Source organism: Camponotus floridanus, unplaced genomic scaffold (genome assembly GCF_003227725.1).
Source record: "Camponotus floridanus strain SB8 unplaced genomic scaffold, Cflo_v7.5 scaffold3, whole genome shotgun sequence".
Classification (NCBI taxonomy): Eukaryota; Metazoa; Arthropoda; class Insecta; order Hymenoptera; family Formicidae; genus Camponotus; species Camponotus floridanus.
This window is the reverse complement of record NW_020229436.1, coordinates 2,841,181-2,854,942: the sequence shown is the minus strand read 5'-3', so window position 1 is coordinate 2,854,942 and position 13,762 is coordinate 2,841,181. Positions and strand designations below refer to the sequence as shown.

Here is a 13,762-nt window from a genome sequence, read left to right as displayed (position 1 = left end):
TCTGGAGCGCGCGCTAAACGGCAATGCAAAATTCATTTAGCTCGCATATTCGGCTAATTATACTTTGTCCCATTCTCCGCAGCCACCACTGGGCCGAATTCGCCTTTGCCATGCGCGCGTTACGCGAATGTATTAATAACTCTCCATTATTCCGCCGTGGCATGAAATCGCCGAGTTCCGTCAAATTTCAATTCTCGATTAATTATACAGTTAATTACGCAGTTTCATGTTGCCCGCGGAGCATTTTCAACGAGTCCCTCATCACTCTTATCATATAGCTCGTTGCGAGATGACACGATTTCCCGTTTGTTCGAATATATACAGAGCAAGGATATCTGACAATTACGTTTTTTGATTTTGCTATCTCTCCTAATATTAATTCGGCTGCATTTTTCAACTTGTATTGAATACTTTATACCAATTTATAATTTTGCGCTCAGTAAAAATGCGACTCCACCAGCTCCTTTCATCTAAAGTTTATTGTATATCTAAAGTTTATTTATTGTTTTGTTTTTTGATTAAATTTTAAAATAATTCCAGGCATAATATACATATTTGATTGTTTGACAAGGTGATCATTGTTTGATTGATTGAAAAGGACCTGGATTAAGATCGAAACGTCTGTCGACAAATTTTCTCGCATATAATTTGCGTTTTCTATTATGTAAAATTTACACGTTCCAATTGTTACGCAATACAATTGATAATTTTTTTCCACGCACTACTTTTAGCGTCATTGATTCTTTACCTCTTAAGTAAAAATTACGATTCCTTATATCTGAATTTTTGACTTATCGAAAGACAAGTTCGACTCTTTCTCTCCTAAATTGATTTCACACAATTATAAACGATCCATGTGTCTTTATAAAAATTCTTTGTCGTAAATAACAGTTGAAAAATAATAACGGCTAAAAGAACGATAAAATTTATCGATGCGAAATTGTGACAAATCAGTTCTCGAGATAATCCGTCGATTATCAATGTTAAACCGCCAGTGCACATGGTATGTTATGGCTGGAATAGATGCAAATGCGATTGTTATTTGGAGCGCCCGCATAAAACTAAATAACGAATGCGATCGTGCGGTGAGAGACAAATGAACGTGTACAGTTAATAGAAACGTATACCGTGGTTCAAAAATGCGCACGTAACAGCTCGTGAATTCGCACGATGCATATTAATGCGACAGTAATCGCACGTATACGCGGTGACACGGGGATTGGATAAGGCTAATACCGGTTTATTCGGTTCCTCGCGCGACGCATCACTTTATGCATTTCTATGCAACGTCGCGAATGACTGCAATTTGCTGAACGCATATGATGTCAGCCGAGGAATCTACAAAGAATTTCTCTTTATCCTTAAAATAATAGGGAGATGTGACGTAAAAATATAAAGTTACGATCTGCCAGTTATACTTTCTTAAAAACATTAGAGATAAATTTTCCAAACAATCTTATATGCTTGATCAGTTTTCATGAATATGTCAGGTTCAATATTGAATCTCGCGCTCGAGGGATAATAAGAAAGTGTGCTCGTGTGTATGCTTGCTTGTCGAGGCAGTGAAGGCGAGAAGTCGCCGTAAACCGCCCTCACGACGCTCGTTCCAGTTCCAGAATTGTTCGCCAAGAAATCAATCGAGGGTGCGAATGCCCCGACACACGAGAAACACGCTGCCACTTCCCCTAGTAGTACTGTTGCTATATTACGCTGACCCCAATTCTACAAATCCGTCGAGGCTCCCCGGCGCCGACATGTAAAATTACGTCAAACTTGGGACTATTCCTAGTCTCAAAATACCCGTCCCGTTCCTTGGAGAGAGATTTCTTAAACAATTTATGCTCGGAGGCCCCGTCATCTAGTCATGCAAATGGCTAAGCAGCGGATTATTACATCGTCCTTTACTACCGCGCTGTATAAAGTCTACAGTTTTGTAACGTTTCAACGTAAATAGAATTTGAAAATTGTATGCTCGTCATGTAGAGGCCGGCATTAATATCAAGACATAAATATAAAAATTTAAAATTATATATTTTTTTTAAATAGGGATAAAAATAGAGAGGGAAGTGAAAAATAAAAATGTTTTATTTATCATTATAATATTTAAAAAAACCGCTTCTTTATGCTAAATAAAAGCAGATTTTTGATATATAATAGCAGAATTTGTGTAGTGTTTTAAAATATTAAAATCCCACAACATTACTACAAAATCTCGCGCGAATGAAAAATGTAGGCGATCGAAAAATAATATAATATTTTACAAAGTGATTGAGCCGAATTGAATAATGGATTATCTAATTTTGCATTTATAACAAGGCAATTTGTTGTTCTTAGGAAAAATTGTGTACATTATATGTCGCGAAAAATTTAAGCCCTCCGTGATAATACATCTAGCCTGCATCGTTTCCACCGCATTCTGCCGCATCCTGAGACTCTCGAAATAAAAGAGGAGTGTCTTACGAGTGCTCTGTTTCTGTTTCAGGTGAACATCCGGCCGCGATGCAGCATGGAAACACGGCAGCCGGCTCGCCCAACTCCAAGACGGTACTGTTGATGCTCGCCTTCCTTCTGGGTCAGCTGAGATAATGTGCGCGTGCACAAAGGTCACTCGAGACACTTATGAAATCAATGGACACGCATCGCGAGACGATCGCCCACACATCCCTAACGTTAATTCTTTTGCACAGACTATTCTGGATTAGATTCTGGATAGTTATGTCATTTAGCGGCCGAAGGACTACATAATTTATGTAATTATATATTAATTACGTAATGTGATCGCGGGCAATTAAAGTGAGATTTAAATTTAATTTATTGAAATTGAAAGATGAATCTTACAAAATCTACGAACAGGTACTTTTTAAAGCAATTTTTATCTTTTTTTCCAATTAATCGATCCAATTAATTAATTTTCGAAGAACGATATTTCAATATTATGCAAGTCTTATATTCTCAACATGATTTTTTATCATTTTACTGTAATTATTATTTTTTTAATCGTATATATACGAAATATAAATGCGTCGCTTGTAAACTAAAATTTTTCCAGTTCCGTTTAAATCACTCATTTTGAAGCGAAAATTTGAACTTGCCTCGTTATTACTTTAATTATGTCGTATTTTAATGCTCTCATTGTGACATTTATCTTGTCCTTTTTAATCTCTCACGAAAATACTCAACCCGTTTATCTTAAACTTAATTGCGAGTTTGGCCGCTAGAATGAGAAATATGAAGATAATCTCTGAGAGACAGCTAGTTCTTACGTAATAAAGGGGAGTCTCTGTGCCTAAGGGTTAAAGAGCGGAGTGTGAGGCAGCCGTATATACGGCGTCTCAGAACCACGGATTCTGCGCGACGAACTTTTCCCCGATCATCCGTAAACTCGGAAAGAAAACGAACTCGGAGCCGAAACTTTTCATACATTTGTCATAGTGACAACGGCAATATATTTACAGTTGAACTGTACGTATAGAGCATTAAATAGCTGCGTAATGATAACGAGCGAACCGAGACGTTTTCATTTCGCGAACGTTTTCAGTAATTGGTGTACTGCATAAATATAATATTTTCGACATCAATTGCGTCCAAATTTCATAATTATCACGTCGTGTTTAACAACCGTTCGCCTAAATAACAAGCAGATCGTTTGCTTTTATTTAATTGACGATGCATCTAGTTCACCGAGCGCATCGTTTTTTTTAATTGTATATCGTATTTCAGACATCCCTTTTTTATTTTTAATTGTTTTTCTTTACAATGCGATTCGTAAACACAATCAAATAATAGAATAATATCGATCGTGATACAATATCGATTTAATCCCGATTTATTTACGACAGTCATTGTAAAGAAGCGACCATTGGCGATGTTGCGATGCAACCCAATAGTTATATTTTCGCATGATAAGCTTCTTTTGCACTCTATATTCGCATATAGACGATGGAATAAGAATAACAAAATCCCTATTCGCAAATACTTAATTAGCCAGGCATCTGTTTGGCTTAGCTCAAGAAATTAGTTTATGCTTCGCAATTTAGCATCAGTACGATTTATTGTTGAGATAATAAACGCGACAAGCGTTGGAAAATAATTCGTACACACCACAGACAGAACAGTCGAGGGTTCTTATCATATCTACAAGCGACGAAAACGAGCGTCAATATTATTCAAGAATTTCAGCGGCGACAAGATCGGGGGGGTGATTCTTACGATTTATAATTAGAGATGGTTCCTATGCTCTTCGCGAGAGAAGGATTAAAGATTACATCGTCGTCGCTGAGATTTTAGGATAATTGCGTCGGGATGTCTAACAACGACGCAATGCAAATAAGAATTAACGATAATGCACAGCGCGAGTGTTGACGTGAAGGGACATAAACGCGGATGTCGCCAGGAGGCAGAGGGATGGAAGGGACAAAGCAGATAAAACAGAATGTCTCGCGCCCTTTCCCGATCATAGAGAGAAAATTCATGAGAGGAAAGTGTTAAGTGTAAAATAAATGTGTCACGAGCAAGTTTAACCAAAAGGCGATGTAATAAAAAGGGGTAAACCGATCTCTCCACCCGCGGCGAAGTACTTTCTACTTACGGCATAAGTGTTAAATGAAACTTAAAGGAAAACACACAAAGAGGACACACACGTACACACGCATACACACATCTTACAGATAATAGTAGAGAAATGTATGTAAACCACACACACACACATACACGCGCGTGACTTTATGACTCATATGATTTATACCCACGACTAGTCCGAAAAAAGAAAAAAAAACTGTGTTCCCCACCCACTCGCATCCTTTTCACGATCTGAGTTTTCACACGATTCTCTTGCGAGAAAATGCATTCTTGTACATAATGTTTTACTCTTGTAAATAAATTATCCACACGACGCTCCTCGATTCATTCTCGTCTCGCATGTCCCATCGGTCAGCGATTCATCTCGTCTCGATATCAAAGGACATATTCCGATAGAAAAAAAATATCTGGAAATTGTCTACATGTTTTAATCATGCCACATTATTTCGTCTTTATCAGAGACAAATTATATAATTGTAATACGGAAATATAGATTAAATTACCATACAACTTTTCATCGATTTTGTCGATAATGATTGGTAATTCGGCACTAATGGCTGCAAGAAGATGGTTTTCAAGAAGATCGATAGCCATGACCCCGATGCATTTCTCCAAACTTTTCCCGTCGGGGATATTTAAGAACCCCCGGTTTCGGCTCATGAACTCTCTCACTTGCAGACCATCCTCGCAAAATAACGATGGCGCCCGATCAATTTCCTTTAGCCGTTCAATGTCTTCGAAAAGGCTCTATAAGAGATGGGGGTTCTTTTGACCTCATCAGTCGAGCGAATGAGAGGTAAGTGAAATTTTTCACTATTTTTAATATACCAATCACATCGAAATAAACGGTTGATAGCGTTATCAATATTTTCGATATTCGACAAAAAATATAAAAATATTGGACCAGAAACTCGTATTTTAATTTGAAAAATTGCTCGAGAAATTTGAATTGGAACTTTATTCGCGATATTTACACCAGATCGGTCTATGTGTCTAGATAATGTAAATAAAGTATTTGCCATATATCACTGGAGATGATGTTGCAACATGTCCAAAGTTTCGTCGGGAGTTCGAAGTTCCGGCATTAGACCGTAAGAGATCGGATGTAGCGCGATAGAAATGCAGTCGGCATGTATCGACAACGCGGCGACGCAATCAGACCGGGATAGTTCGATGAATATTTATGTGCATCCCACCTACGCCTTGTAAAGCCGCGACAATCCACCGATGATATATACGATGAATTTTTTAAGAGACATTGCGCCGCATCGCCTCGAATCCCGAGAGCCGTGACAGCCATGTTGCATTCACGAGAGAGTAAACACACGTGACGCGTGAAAGAAAAGAGGAAATTAGATACGTATTTAAATAAAAAAAGCCTATGTCCCAGGAAAATAAAAGAATATGAATATTTCGTTAAAATCGCCAATTTAAATCCAAATTGAATGTAATATTCTTTATAAAAAATAACGCGAAGAAAATTCTTTTTTTATAAAAATGAAAAAATTATTTTATTTTTATTTGAATATATTTAATTTTTTCAATTATTTTATTTTTATTTGAATATATTTAATTATTTGATATTAAATCCTTTCAGTTTTTCACAGCTTGCTCTTTAATGTTTACTATAAATTTTTAGGTCGCTTTGTATAGCTGTATGAAAATCCCACGTGAATTATTGAAACGCTCTTTTTAATTCCAACGTGTATGTTCTAGTTAACGTGATTTTGTACTTTAATTGAATTATTGCTACGCCATTGAATTTAATTAGAATCATTCAACCATACAAACTTGATTTTCTTTAATAAATTAACTAAGCGTGCATATATTCGTATATATGTACAGTTTCCCCCCATTCACGTTTCTAGTCTTTTGCATATCAAAGAACCAATTGCTAACTATGTGCGGAAGTTTGATTAGAAACGAGCGCGAAATTGTGCAAGGAAATCTGACGCCATGTTTACGAAATAAACGAGAATACACGATCTTTTGCTCGAAATAAATTTAATTTTACATGTCATAAAATGTAAATTTTCTAGAAATATTAGGTAAAACATGCAATATAGCAGTAAAAAATATAAAATTCATATTTTTCAAAATCAACATTTTGATGTTTTTCACAAATCCAACAAATATAATTAATATTTATAAATTTCACAAAAATGAATATAATACATACATATATATAAAACAATTATTCGATTATATCCAATAAATAAATCCAAATCGATGATATACAATATATTTCTCACCACAAATAAAAATATTTTTATCTATACTTTTTCAAAGTATTTTTCCAGATTTCCATGCATGATTTGAAGTAAAAAAATAATAAAAAAATTGTTTAATTCATCAAAATATTCATCAACTAAAACTTGATCGGACAACGGTAAGGCAAATTTCGCATAATTTATTTAACTAATGGTACAAAAAGAGTGCGAGGATGCGCTTTCTGATGGACAATGTCCAAAAAAATGCAGATCACATGCGCGTTGGCGCGCATTAAAAGCTATTACGCACTTAACGGTAAGTGCATAAAATGAGAGTATTAACGCGCATTCGCTATGCTAGAATGCGAAATTGCTCTTACATGTCGCAGCCGTATGTACGCATCATAATTAATGCACGCAGATTATAGGATTAAACTAACTGCAGTAACGGCAACTAGTAACATTCTCAACCTAGATATGCAGCGCGGTCTGATGATGACACTCGGTCGGGCGTTTCGCGCGGATAATTTCTATTTATCATATAACACCAGCGGGGAGAAGTTCGTCCTTAGAATAATTCATTCTCCCGGATGTGTCGCGGCTATGCATGCATGAGCGCGGTTTATGTCAATGGAAATTTATCATACCTATGTGACCGGTCGCGAATTAGCGCTACACAGTTTCCCAATTTTCGACAAATTCTGCAAAAGTTTTGATCTAAAACTGTCTTTCTGTTTATACGGATCTCTTTATCTCTTTCGAATAACTAGATTAAATGCGCAATCTTTACAAATGTAAGCGCAATAAAAACATGGAAATTAAAATCGTGTAGCTAAATTAGGTCACTATATTCGGTTTTAGTACATATGATGTTTATTTATAAAGTTCCAAAAGCTCGCGGTAAAAGCAACTTGTGTACATTCACAGATATGAATATATAAATCTGATTGCAAATTAATTTGAATTACAAATTGAAATAAGTAGAATTTAGTGGAAATATATGACACATTCAGCGCAACTTTATTATACCTCGCAAATATCTTCATATTTATGCTCTCGGTATTATTTTTGTAAACTATTACAGTAACAAAGACGCGATTAAAAATTGAAAAGGAAATACACAGATTGAATTTTTATCTCGAAAAAGGGAATTGCTCGATGAAAAGAGGACAATCCCTCTGGTAATTCTGTTCTCGTCAATCAAAGGGAACCGAATGCGAATTCGGCTCTATTAGCGATGGATTAATCGCGATAGTCGTGACTGGAAATAAAGTGTCGCGTTCCTTTTGACGTTCACCCTTTGTTGTTTGCTTTGCCGAAATTATCACGAGTGCAATACCGCATACCAACGTGGGGAACGCTTTGAGCGACGTGCAAAGGACGACGCTGCGCGTTTCAAATCTCCCTGAGTTTTCTCGTCGTTTACACGTATGTCCCACTTTCAGCTCGGACGAACGTTGCCCGATGAACTGAACGGAATTCTCGATGAAAGCGACAGAGATTTGTGTCGTTAGAGAGAAAGAGGGAAAGGAGATCAAGAGACAGAGAAAGAAAGGAGGATCAGTCTCGTCCGACTCAACTCGTTCTGTTACTACTGACATACTGTATCCTTTTCACGCGAAGCATCCGCGCGGGTCGATCATTGACACCACGTTAGCCTTTCTTCGCATAAAGACGGCAAGGTATTTATTGCCCGGATTATAGATCATTTCAATAGTCAGTCAACTGTACGATCTCCATGAAGGAAAGCAAACGACGACTATTTTTACGCTTTTTCTCGAGCAAATATAAACATTTGAAAATAACCATTGACAAAGAAAGGAATAATTTTGAAATTAAAGCGAAAGAAAATAGCTACTTTACGATAAGTAAAACATAATTTCTTTACAAATTGCGGTCTCCTTAGTCGAATAAATTTATTAGAATTTAATTAATTAACCGGAGTATTTTTCATTATTATTTCCAATTACTTCGAAAATGAAACATATTATTATTACTCGAATAATCAAACTATTCGAAGGAAAGAAATTAAAACTTTCTTGTTTAAGAAAGATTAAATAAGACACGTAACTCTATCTCAAGATGTTCTGATAAAGAATTAAATCATAAAAGAGAGAGATTTAAATCGTTATGTCGCATATAATGGTCGGTACTTTGCTACATGCAGACTGCATAAATCTGCATGTAGCAAGTCGAGGTGGAAGCCGCGTAAGTTCGCTGCTTCTTTTCTAAATGGACCGAGACAGGATACTGAACTTCCGCTAAGAAGATAACGCGACGGAGGCTGCGTGACATCGGGTAGGCGCTTAAAATTCAGCGGCGCAGCAGCAAGGCAACGTCATGAACAAACGACGCCGATTTGCATATCAAAGGTGAGAACAAACTATTCAGGAGCCGGGTCAGAAATCTTAAGCGCGACGCGAGATCGCCGGAAAAATATTCCCCCGCATACACGTGTTTACACGCGACACTTTATATGCGCACACGTCCGTCGCACGCCTCATCAAGCATTCCTAAACATTTTATTCTCTGACACCCAGCACCATCTGAGAAATTGTAGACTCGGGAATGCTTACGCGACAGCTTCTTATCCCGACACGAATTTCACATTTCACGAAAAGCGCAAAAGTTGGGGGAGAGCAAACATTCCTCAAATAACTTCTCCCTGTGTGAACATTGAAAACTTATATATGATTGTATTTAATATAGCAGCCTTAGATGAATGATGTTACTTATAATAAAATATAATTATTTATAATAAGATATGATGTTTTGATACAAGAATTAATAATGTCTAAAGACAGATTTTCATCTCAAGAAAAGGAATATTTCTGAAATTATAATCCTCTGTGAAATTAATTGAATTCCCTCAAGATTAATTCTTGCAAGTTGAAACTTTCCTTTTGTCTTTTTAGTAAAAAAGAAAATGAGGAATTCAGGAAAGTCATCTGGTGATGTGATAAGTATGGTCCGCGAAATATACATTGTATCTTGAAAAATCTGTTATTTCACGTACATGAAGAGAAGACTTGAGAGCTTTAATTTTGCTTCCGGAAATGACACGACGATGTGTTTAATATCTGAAAAGCCAAAGAATGATTTTCTGAGAAAGATACGGATTTATCTGCGGAATTTCAAGATTTGAAACGCGTACACGCGAAGAAACGGACAGTAGTGTTCGATTATTTCCGCTTGCCTTAATATCAACGAGCAATCGCCATCAGTATTCGGCGAGGAATACGACCGTGGGTGAACACAGCTGCTCGTTACGCGCACCGGTGCGTATCCGGAGGTGTTTAGTTAACCGTACGAAATGAGGAGAGAGAGGAGGATCCGTTCGCGGATAGCTTTGATCGCGCGAGCGGAAACTCGCGCGGGTTTTCCGCGAGGCTTAGACCGTCAAATCAACGGCAGGGAATCGGATTATACCACTGACAACGATCTATCTATTTATCTAATTGAAGTTCCGCTATTTAAGGTCCTCGTCCTTGTTAAGGCCGTTTTCTCTGACCCTCTGTCGTTCTGTCTTTCGCATTTTCTCTTTTACGAGAGGATTCTCTGCTTTGATGCGAGCACAGATTCAGCTAAAGGGAAAATATAATTAATTATAATATTAATAATCATTTTAATATAATTAAAGTGTTTTAATAAAGAGGAAAAACGATGTTTATCTTTTCTGAAATTTTTAGTTTCTCAGTTTAATTTTTTTTAGATGATCTATAATTCGCGATAGAGTTTAAAATAAAAATACATGTAAAATTTTATTGTGTATCGCGTATATTTTATATATACATATATATGTTTTATGTGTGTATATTTTAATTTTTCAAATATTTTTTTACGATATGAACTATTATATTATACTCATATTTCATATATTATAATATGAACTTATAAACAAGATTCTACTTCAAATTACAGATAATCTAATCTAAGCTTTTAAACATTTTCCTAATTAAAATTTTATTTTAATAAATTAAAAACTAATATCTTTATCCCTTTTAAGAAATAAATTTTAGGATAAATTATATAATAATTATTTATAATTATATTACATTTTTAATTATAATGATGACATGTTAAAACTCACTCGCGCTGAATAAGACTTTTAGATGTTTCCAAGAATTTTTTTGCTCTTTCCGAGTCGACGAAAGAAAAGAAAAGAAGAATTGAGAGTAGAAAGTTCCCCCCATGAAAAAACAAGAAAGCTGACGAGCAGGAAAGCTCGCAATCAGAATGTCAGGTAATCTCACTGAGGTTAACCCTGCTACGAGGGTTAAGGGCACGATAAGGATACGATCGGTCTTATCTTTGGCAAGAATCGAAAAAAAAAGTAAAAGAGTTATTTAACAAAGAGATCGACGAGTCACCGAGCATTTGTTCGTACCACTATGTATATTCGATTTCCTGCACGCGACTGCAGGAAATAGATTCGTATATTCCAACAGAATGGTAGGACAAGAAGATAGCGAGAAAAATTAAAGCTTGCCAGAGAAGCGCCAACGATCCTTACACACGAAAATTCAAGATTCTTTTATTATGGGGAAGTTCGCGAGAGATCGTCTCGCGAATTATGCGATACGATCTGAGAATCAAAGGAAATTTAATATGAGCCTGTCAGATCCTTTAGACATTGTCCTGGTACCGAATATCACCGATATAACAACCGATTTCTGCATTTAAGAAATATTCGAATTAAAAATAAATCGGTTTCGAATTTTTTTGAGATTAAAACTTTTTATCAGTATTTGATTTACTCATATTTTATTTATATTCACAAATCTGATAATTAGTTATTTTTTAATTATATATTTAGTTTAGGATTCAATTGTTTATTTGTATATTTTAAAAACGAATTATGTAATACTGTTTATTACACAAACGAATAGAGATATCTATAATAATAATAATCTAATATTGCACTATTCCAATTAAGTAAGAAAAAACCTTTCATAAAAGAAACTTTTCAGAATTAATTAAAATTATTACGAGCGAAGCTAGAAAAAAAGCTAACGGAAAAATATAAATATTTTTTATAAATAAGATATTGTATCAAAAGTTGTGTATAAAAAAAGAAAAAATATATGTTTAAAAGAATTTAATAAGATTATATAAACAAAAAAAAAACAAATTACATAGACAACAAGGATTTTTTAAATAAACACATTATTTTTTAACAACTAAAATATGTTTGTCCCTTTTTCTAATATTCACGTATAATATTCAGATCATTCCTCTTTATACATCTACATTGGTAATTTTCTCTAATAATATCTCCCATTTTGACACGTAATAAAACATAAGTATTATTCCACATAAAGTGACATTTTCATTTCGGAAAATATAATTTACAAATTTTTAGTCATTATTGCTTAGAATTATAAACATAATATTTTCATTCTTTTACATTAAATAATTGTATTTAAATAGAATGCCTTAAAAGAAAGAATATCGTTAACATGCGCATGTCTTATAAAAATTGGTATTATGTACGACTAGAATTACTTTCGATGTTTTAATGGTTTTTTGCCAGATAGAGAAATTACCATATTTTTTTGTGCAAAAATTGCACAACGACCTATTTCACAATATTTATATAGTGAAACGATATCGATCCAATTCTAAAGTCGTATCGTACAGCAAAAATAACAGGTAAAACCACGTACGTGGCGTTACAGAAGTTTTATAAATAGATCCGCCGGGATGCAATCAATGATGGGGATCAATTTATATCGAGCACGAAGCGAGGTGGATGCGGCTTTCTTCGCAGTATACGTACATACTTTCAAAAAGCATTTACGACCATCGACAAATCTCGCGTTATAACTTACGAGCCAGATGGCACAAATTCTGCCCGACATTTACACAGCGGTTCAAGAGTGTCTCTTATTTCGGCGTTTGTTTCTCCGTGTGTGGGTGCGTGCATCACATACCCGATATCGAACGTCGATATACCGGTGTTTCATCGATAGAGTCCGAAGTCTGAAGATTTATACGGGAGAAACCGCGCTCGCGCGCGTCGAGGAACGATAAATCTCAATCGCCGTAGCGAAAGAGTAAGGAGCAACCAATAATCCGCGTTTGTCATCCCGATAGAATTTATGAAATATAAAATCTATTCTTAAACTCACATCGTGTCTTCTATTATTTATTTAAAATAATGTGTGGTACAAGATGAAAAATTGCAATTTTTCCACGAAAAACACACACAAAGAGATATATCTACGTCATCTCTGCAATAAGTTTTATAGTCCAGTTAAATATAATATTAAAAAATGTGTTGCGTGGATAAAAGATATATAATATACAAGATCTATTCTATAAAATTAATAGATCAGATCAAATCAATTTAAGATAAGCTTTCGTACATGAGATTATTATAATATATTATAGTAATGTAATGTCCTCTTTCAAGCAATATAATGGTTGTACGTGTAACTTGTAGTCAAACACGACAATATTAGGAAATTTATGTGTCGGCGACTAATCACACGAGTACAAATATCTACCTAGAATCCCGTATTATATCGATAGGACTATTGCATTCCGTTACGTGACAGCCAATAGTTACGATCAACCATTACACCGTCTAATCGTGATTATCGTGACGGGCAATTAAGTACAAATTGCGTCAAATATACCTAATGATATAGCAATATATATGTATATATATATACGAGATGTATTCGTACAGGTGAATAACGTATAATAAAGTTGTGAGAAATTCTTAATCTTCTTTCTTTCTATTCATTTATATAGCTTTGATTACAGTTGCAAAATGTACAATAAATTCCTTCTACAATTTACAGAGTTTCAGAATTAAAAGTAAAGAAAAAAAATAATTATAAATGGTTGCTACAAAGGAGAAAAAAATACAGAAAATAATTTATGACCGCTCTTTGCTTGACTGTCAAAATTGGCAAAATAATTTTCATTAAAGATGTAATATTTTGAATTCTTTCCCAGAATATGTA

General features: G+C 35.0%; 1 protein-coding gene across 1 annotated transcript in view; it reads left to right on the top strand.

Moving 5' to 3' along the window:
• The window catches only part of LOC105254898 (zwei Ig domain protein zig-8), a 307,240-nt gene extending 304,333 nt beyond the window's left edge, over positions 1-2,907 (top strand). Inside the window, exon 6 of the mRNA XM_011263866.3 lies at positions 2,483-2,907. Within this exon, the coding sequence (XP_011262168.2) occupies positions 2,483-2,586 (104 nt within the window). The 3' untranslated portion in view covers positions 2,587-2,907. The remainder of the gene's footprint in view (positions 1-2,482) is intronic.
• Positions 2,908-13,762: the final 10,855 nt, after the last annotated feature.